Source organism: Nyctibius grandis, chromosome 27 (assembly GCF_013368605.1).
Source record: "Nyctibius grandis isolate bNycGra1 chromosome 27, bNycGra1.pri, whole genome shotgun sequence".
NCBI classification, from domain to species: Eukaryota; Metazoa; Chordata; class Aves; order Nyctibiiformes; family Nyctibiidae; genus Nyctibius; species Nyctibius grandis.
The window spans coordinates 4,682,180-4,690,174 of NC_090684.1; the positions used below are offsets into that span (position 1 = coordinate 4,682,180).

General features: G+C 48.0%; 1 protein-coding gene across 1 annotated transcript; it reads right to left on the minus strand.

The window, feature by feature from the left end:
- Positions 1-1,720: 1,720 nt before the first annotated feature.
- Positions 1,721-7,726, minus strand: SRSF3 (serine and arginine rich splicing factor 3). Its single transcript, XM_068419220.1, has 6 exons — positions 7,633-7,726; positions 6,599-6,806; positions 5,917-6,051; positions 3,700-3,738; positions 2,815-2,901; positions 1,721-2,547 (listed from the first exon to the last, which is right to left on the minus strand). The coding sequence occupies exons 2-6, from the start codon at positions 6,802-6,804 to the stop codon at positions 2,520-2,522; spliced, it is 495 nt and encodes a 164-aa protein (XP_068275321.1). The 5' UTR covers positions 6,805-6,806; positions 7,633-7,726; the 3' UTR covers positions 1,721-2,519.
- Between the last annotated feature and the right edge of the window lie 269 nt (positions 7,727-7,995).

Here is a 7,995-nt window from a genome sequence, read left to right on the forward strand (position 1 = left end):
CAGCCTCCAGGCCCACTTCTTCATTCAGCTGAGGGGTACGAGACAGTCAGAAACCCAAAACTGATGAACATTCCCAGTTCTGCAGACTCCCTTGTGCACACAACCCACAGCCCGCCTCCCCGCAGCGCACGCTCTCTCTAGCGCCTCAGATTTCTTTCCCTCCTTTCCTCTTGGTAGTTGAAACTACTGAAGGCCACTTGTCCCCCGCCGTTCCCTCCCCCTCACGTAACCGCAAGAGGAACCGGCAGAGAGGCTGGCTCGCAGGCAACGAGCGCTGCAATCCTTCCACAGATCAAACCTGGCTACAAGCACATATTGAAGCAGCTGCGTGTGGCACACGGTACCCTCTCAGCCCTCGGCTGCCTTTCATCCAACAAAAACATCCCCACAGGAGCTGGGTTGTCGACATTGTGAGACCAAACCTGGCTGGGAAGCAGCGGGCCAGGAGCCCCGTCTGGCTCATGAGGCCACCCCGACCTCTGCCGGGGAGCTGCGACAGTGCGCGGCAGTAGCCACCGCGCCCGACGCTGTCACCACGCCCCGGCTGACACAGGAGCCCGGCTGTCCCGAGGGGAGAGCACTGCCCACCGCACCCAACAGGCTGAGCCGCCCAGCTCCACACCAAGGACCACAGCTCAACTAACTTCCCCCTCAGCAGCCCCCACGCAGCGATACCCATCATGACTCCGAAGTAAATTTGTCAGGGCAGAGACGAGGGCTTTGTCTGCACCTCTCCAGCTCACCACGCTCCGGTTTGAGATGATTTAGGGCTGTGTGTGCCTTTTGCACCACCTGCAGCCTTCCTGCTTTTATACTCATACCACAGCTATTCAGGCCAGTGGCTGTTACACCCTTAATCAATAGTACTAAATAGTTAATAAAATAAATCAATCAAGACATTATACCTCAGCAGCCAAGATGGCAACAGCCCCAACCTAGCTGCTGCCTGATGAACCATGCTTTGTCCACACTCCCCTTTCACACCCATCCTTCCAGGCAGCATCTGGCAGCAGAAATTCTTTGTTACAGCTTTGTCATAGTCTTGTCCCCACCTGGATACCCCAAGTGAAGGAAATTAAACCACAGGACTCTTCAGTAGGATGGATTTAATCTAAACACACATGACTGAAACCGACATAGCTCAGCTGCTCTTGGATACAGGGAAAAAAAAGGAGCCGTGAGGCAGTTTGGGAGCTCCAATTGCACGCGAGCCATGCCATGGTTTTACACTCCCAGTGAAATCTTCATGCAAAGCTTCATTTTACAGACTGGCAATACCAAAACTGACAGATACGAAGAATACCTTAAATGTTGTTACCAACCCACATCCAGGATGCAAAAATCACTGTGAACCTTTGAACCTCCAGCTAGTTTTCTGAATAAGCATCATGGAGCTCACTTCTAGGCAAGCAGCTAGCATCACCCACTAAGCTCACCTGGGCTGCACTGGTAATGCTGGTATTAGCTGCCAGTGACCAAAGGAGGCCCGGCCCCTGGCTGAGGGGCAAGATGGCACCAGACACAGCCACAGACAGCGACCTGCCACCTCCAGCAGCGTCTGCACAGCTTACAGGTGTCACAGCCAGATGTGGCGGGTGTCACCTCACCCCGTACTGCGGAGCGTGGTGAATTCAAACCGAGCTGCACCACAAGACCCAAGCGCACGTTCTGCAAAGCAAATGTGTACAGCAGGTACTCCAGTTAAATACTGAACAACGAGTTGTAACCAAAACTTTAATCCCAAGGATCTCACAAAAGACATTTTACAAGTGACATGAAAATTCTTGTACAGTAAAGAAATGTTTAATTCATCTTTTACAATGTACCATTACACACAACACATCCACTCCAGCTGTCAGTTCTGCTGTGCATTTGGTCTATTCAGAGGTTCTGGAATAGATGGTCAATCAAAACAAGCATCTATTTAAGTACTCTAGTCACATGAAGTACAAAATTAACTGACCCTACGGCTAAAAACTTATATTTTGCGTAATATAAAGTAGCTCAGTCCCAGGTAACGGAAGGCAGAACTAGAGCTCTGGATGAAACTGCAGCTCAGTCATTCCCTTCCCATGCCACTGGCTCGATGTTCCTGGCTGCTTCTGAGAACTGCGCTACGAAGCACCTAGGCCTTGCTCTGCACACACCAACACCGCTCACAGCCACGCTTCCGCAATGAAGCCCACCAAAACATACCCAGCGTGTCCAGACCAGAAACATTCTTCTACCTATGCAAGACAAACTGCTTCCCATTCACCACAAACAAAAAATGATGTATGATGGTACATTGTAAAGCGATTAATATTACAAACCATATGATCTGCTCAGAACCATATACAGATTCACATCTTTACATTTGCCACCTGTTACAAGATACAAGGAACAAAGCAAGTTCAACAGCTAAAACATTTTAAAAATGCACCAAGCTTTATGAAGTTTCAAAACAAAACAATGTTCTGTACATACTCCTCCTGTCCTCAGATCTCATCACTTCCTGTACACAGCTCCTTCTCATACTCCTACTTCCTCTCATTTGACCTGGAGCGACTGAAGAAGAAAACACGTGTTAGTTTCCAGATGCCAAGAGCAGCAGATTTGGCTGCAAACCCCCCAGCCCAACTCAGCACATGACATTTAACCATTTTTAAAATACTGTTCATTTAATAAAACGGAGTATTTAATTCTTCAAGGTAATGAACCTCAAAAGACACTAGAGATGATTCTCCACCACAACCTACTTCAGTATTACCAAGACATGGAAACAATTTTTACAGATGTACTCAAAACACATAACCACTGTGAGACTCGTCTTACCTGCGAGACCTGGAGAAGGAACGAGAAGGCTTGTGGTTCCTCTCCCGTGAGAGTGATCTCTCTCTTCTTCTGTCTCTGGAGAGGGACCTGTTAAAGATTACACAGCAAGATGATTACAGTGTCAAAGCAAAGCTGAACTAATTAGGTTACAAGGCTATCTGAAGAGCTTCCCTTCAGGAAGTTAAGGTTTTTAACTATTCAACCAAGGGAAACCTGTTAAAGATTATGGCATTAGCCTTTCCTTCAGGTAAGAATAATCAGCCTGAGCCATACAACACGGCTTAAATTGTGTTGTAAACAGGCATCCACTCCTCCGCAGCAGTTTAAATCTGCTCAGAGTCAGACCACAAGTGACTGTGCCTCCGCTAACACAGCATGTCCACGTGTACTTACACACCCCACACAGTAACGCACCCCCTATGCTACAAGAACATAAAAATCACACGTGAACTCTGGAAGCTTCAGAGATCCTAACACAAAACTGCGTTACACTGTTGTGTCGGTACCCCTAACGCTTTGCACTGTGCGACAGCAGAACACGCTCACTATATTCCTGATCATCTGTACTTGGGGCTCTCAGTGTCTGGAGGAGAGCAGCACATTAACACCAAAACTTTGTGAGGAACTGGAAGGAACCTTGGACAGCTGCAGAACAGAACTAGTTACTTCCATCCTTAATATCCTTCAACCAATAACCCTGGAATCTCAGAAAAGATGTGTAAATATATTAACTCCAGGCAAGCTTATGGCAGCAGCAAACCCTTTTCTCCCTCTTACTGATTTACAATGCCTACCCTGGTGTCTACTAATGCACACAGACCAAAAATTGAACTGTTTGTTTCTTTTTAAACCTCCCGGACAAAGCTGTAACGAACTGATGCATACCTGCTGCGGCTACGAGAAAAGCTTCTCCTTCGTGGTGATCTAGAACCAGAAAAAGAAATGTGAGGCACTTTATCCATCCCTTCAGCATTAACGGAGCCAGGCATTTCCCAACTTGTCAAACTCACTGTTGGGCCCAGGGAACGTGCCAAGAATAACTGGCATCCATCATCCAGTAAAAGGCATGGAAAGATTAGGCAGTAAAACAAAGCTCAGTGTGAACAGCACGTTTCCAACCACGAATTCACTTTAACTAAGAATGCTTCACAGCCAAGTTGTCCAATGCAACACTTTTCCATTTCAACTACATACACTGCCCAGAACACCACACCAAAGTCCCACAAGTGGTTCCAAAAAAAAAAAAAAAATAGCACAGACCAAATGTTTTGGAACCCATGCAAGCCAAAAAGGTCCATGACAAGACATAAGAGATACCAAAGTGGAAAAAAAGTGAAAATGCGCTCAGGGTAAATACTGATAATGCCATTAAGTGCTACATTAGAACTGCATATTTGTGATTGTCATTTTTAATGCCAGAGTGTGTTTAGACTATTTTCTTAAAAAAAAAAAATAAAAACAACCTTAGCTCGGCCCAGTTCATCCCAAAAAGTAATTGTTTTAAGTTTTGAAAACTGTTAGTAAAACCATTTAAAGGTGATAGGATTTTTCTGGCAAGGAAAAGCTAAGTTTGTTAGAGCTTTATTAAAAATTTAGTTTGGCATCTCACATGCAAATATCCTGGTTTTTACGTTATTCACAATGTAAGAGCTTCCGTATCACCCTTAAAAGTTTTCTCAAGCAACATATGTACGTTACCACTCAATTATGCACAGCCAGCCTTTGATTGAGAAAAGTAATTACTTATAAGCCGCTTACTCCTTATTTTAACCAGCAGTAAACTGTATAAGCAGGAAAAACTTACTAGTTTTTGGTTTCAACAAGCTAGAAATGGTGAGGTGAGGCTGCCGGACTGACTGCCAAGAAGAATTTGCTGAAAAGGTTTTGCCAGATGTTGCGTTGTATTTAGTTGGTTGGCGAAGGGGGTGTTGTGGATTTTTCCTGCTTTTTTGTTAGCCGAAGGCTGCTGCTGTAGTTGTTGTGAAGACATTTGGTAAATAAACAGCTGAGCTGATTGGCCGGGAATGTGTGGGCGGTCGAGGTGGCTGCTGCCGATTTGGTTAAGGTTGGAGAGAAGGCTGAGAGAAAACAGCATGCTCGGGAACCAAAGGGCGGTGCAACCTGACGACTGGCCATGCCTGGGTCATGTGAAACGACACCAGCCAAGCTGAATGGGGCGCGCTGGTCACATGACGCTGAAAGGGCTAGTTGACTGGCTAATGCAGACTCAGAGGGTGGTGAGAAGAGACATGATGGTGACTCTGTAACGGGTTCATTTTTATTAATAGATGGACCAAAAAGCATAAAAAAAATGAAAAAACAAGCCATCAGTACAACCATCTATTAGCTAACAAATACTCCTACTGTGTTATTTTTCAACAGCAAAAGGGTAAGCTTGAAACCCTGACTGGTGAGGACTTCACTCACCTGCAACAGGTAAATTCAGTCCTGCAAAAACCACGCTGCAGATTTAAGCCGACAGACAAGCTAGTCTGGGTCCACGAGGGCATCAGTTACCAAAAATCCTGCTATATTTTAGAGCTGGGTTTGCAAATCTCAAGTGACAGGATCGTCACACGATGTTTTAATCCCAAACTAACACTAAAGTGGTAAAGATTCTAGATGACTAGAGCAACTGTTACTTGATCTATTATTAAACAGCTGCCTACTCGGAAAGTATTTAAATTGTGCAAACAAAGCGGAGAAACACATCTGTATGGAAATGCTAAGCTGCTGTATGTCATGTTTTGCCATTATGGAATAAAGGAAAGGAACAGCCTAAGTTGAAGTATGGGGAAGAAAGGCAAAGTGTGACTAGAAGATGAGCAGATTTTAGGAGGAACGAGGATAAGTCCAGGACAGAGGGCACTGACTACCAACTTGCACAGTGACCTAAGGACAAAAGCCAACATTCAACACAACTTAAGTTCACCTCGATTTTGTGGGGGTTTGGGGTTGGTTTTTTTTTAAGCATTTGCCATCTCCAAATTGTGATCAGATAGATGAATGTTATCCATCAACATGCTTTTAAAAAGCCTGCTTCTAGGATGCTAAGTGGCAACAGTGCCAACAGCTCTAGGAGTGTACTTTGACCAAGGGTACCTGCGACGAGGAGGAGGACTCCTTCTGCGATAGTCATCGCGAGGACGCCTGCCCCAGGATGGAGGTGGACCACGGTTCCGACTCCGTTTCTCACCATTGGAGAGCTCCACTCTGACACGACACCCACAGAGGGTTCTGGGAAAAGAGATTGACATCGGTTAGCATTTCCAGGGACATGTCTGCCTGCAGAAGAAAACCTACAGAATCAAGATAGGGAAAAGGAACAGACAACAAGGGCAAAAACACTGTGTCTATATGCGTTAGTCAACGTACACTGTATTCAGAGTCTAAAAAAGTAGACTCCAGCATTACAGACAAAAGGTTTGGCCACTTCTGAAAGCCTGCCATGCTATTAAAGGGGGCAGAGACAGACCAAGGACAGTCTCCCTGATCAGTTTATATCCTCCCTCTTTATATCTTGAATTTACCTAATGCACACCAAGAGATCCAAGTCATGTCTAACTTGGGAGGCCAACTGTAAAATGTAAGATTAACCGTCCCAATGCTATTTCTGCACTATTAAGACAGACTACCCTTATATCACCATACAAATAAATATTGCATAACAATTGTGGCAAGTCCTTGGTTTTGCCAGTTGAAGCTTCCAAGTTTAAACTGCATCATTACCCACAATTTCTCCTATTTTCACTAGGCAAGCGAACACTCAAAAAGCACACTTTACCTTCCATCTAGTTCTCTTACTGCATCAGCTGCATCTCGTGGATCTTCAAACTCCACAAAGGCAAAACCAGGAGGATTTCTCGCCACCCATACGCTGCGCAGGGGTCCATAGTAGCCAAAAGCTCGCTCTAATTCAGTTTTGTTGCCATTGTTTCCAAGGTTACCTACATAAACCTTGCAGTCCAGCGGACAAGAGTCACGATGCATTGCTAGGACAAAAAGAAAAGCACATGTATATTCTACACACAGCAAGTGTTTATTCACTTAAAAGGGAAGTAATTCTGTTGGCTGCTTTTCCGAGAAACTTCACCAGCAGCATGATCTGACATGATAGAAACATTAACTTGTGTGGAATGGGGGGGGGGAGGGGGGCGAGAGGAGAGTGTTCAAAACCAAACACAAAAGCTTGCTGCTATATCGTAATCGTGATTAAAAATCACCACTTCAGGGTATTTCCTTTACTTTTAAAGCCCACAGCTTTAAAGGGGGATGTTTCTCTGCGCCCCTCTCCCCTGCCCCTGGGTTACAGCGGGGGCCGGGCCTGCAGGGGGAGCGCCGCGCGGCAGAAGGGCTCCATTGTTCCCGGAGCGGGTTTCAGGGGAAGCCGCACATGCCGGGGGGAGAAGCAGCGCCATCTCCAGCAAAGGCCACGCCGGGAGCGCTCCGGGAATCCCTCCACAGCGTCTCCTCAGCCCTGCGTGCGCGGCGTGACGAACCAGCGCTCCCCTGGAGCGGGCGGGACAGGCGCCACACCACCCCCGCGGCACCTCCCGCCCAGCCGCAGCTCGCCTCACTGGCCACAGCCGCGGAGAAACGGCGGCGAGCGGGCTGTCCAAGGCAATCCGTGGCCTACCCGCCTTCTCCCCGCCTGGCTTTCCTCAGCGTAGCAGCAGCCACCGCCCGTGGCCCAGCTTTACAAAATGGCGGCTGCTCTTTGTTCGCCGCCACCAGGCCCCGCCGCTTCCATCCGCCCTGCCGGGGACCGAAACCCCGGGTGCCGCCTCCCCCCCAACCCTCCGAGGTGAAGATCCTCACCGATGCTAAGAGGGAGGGCGCGCGAAGGGAGCCCGCGCTAAGTTCGTAGCCGAGCCGACTCGACCCTCAGCGAGACGCCCGCTCCGCTTTTCCTCACTGGACAAAATGGCGGCAGGCGCCTACCCCGCCCGCCCTTATATACGGACAGCCCGCTCCCACGTGATGCCACCGGCAGCAAATCAGAGGGCGCCGTTGCGCTGATTGACACCTCGCTTCATCCCGCCGCCTCCGCGCGGCCCCAACCGGCGGGCGGGCCTGTCCTCAGCGCCAACGGCGGGAGCCCTGAGGCCGCTCCTCGGGCCGGGACCTTCCCCCCATCTCGCCCCAAATATGGCTTTTCCCTCGATTATCGATTATCGAGGG

Coding starts and splice junctions, on each gene's coding strand:
- SRSF3 (XM_068419220.1), bottom strand. CDS start 6,804: ATGCATCGTGACTCTTGTCCGCTGGACTGCAAGGTTTATGTAGGTAAC. Junction 2,902..3,699: donor TTTTCTCGTAGCCGCAGCAG/GTATGCATCAGT, acceptor AATCTTTAACAG/GTCCCTCTCCAGAGACAGAA. Junction 2,548..2,814: donor TCCTTCTCCAGGTCTCGCAG/GTAAGACGAGTC, acceptor TTTCTTCTTCAG/TCGCTCCAGGTCAAATGAGA.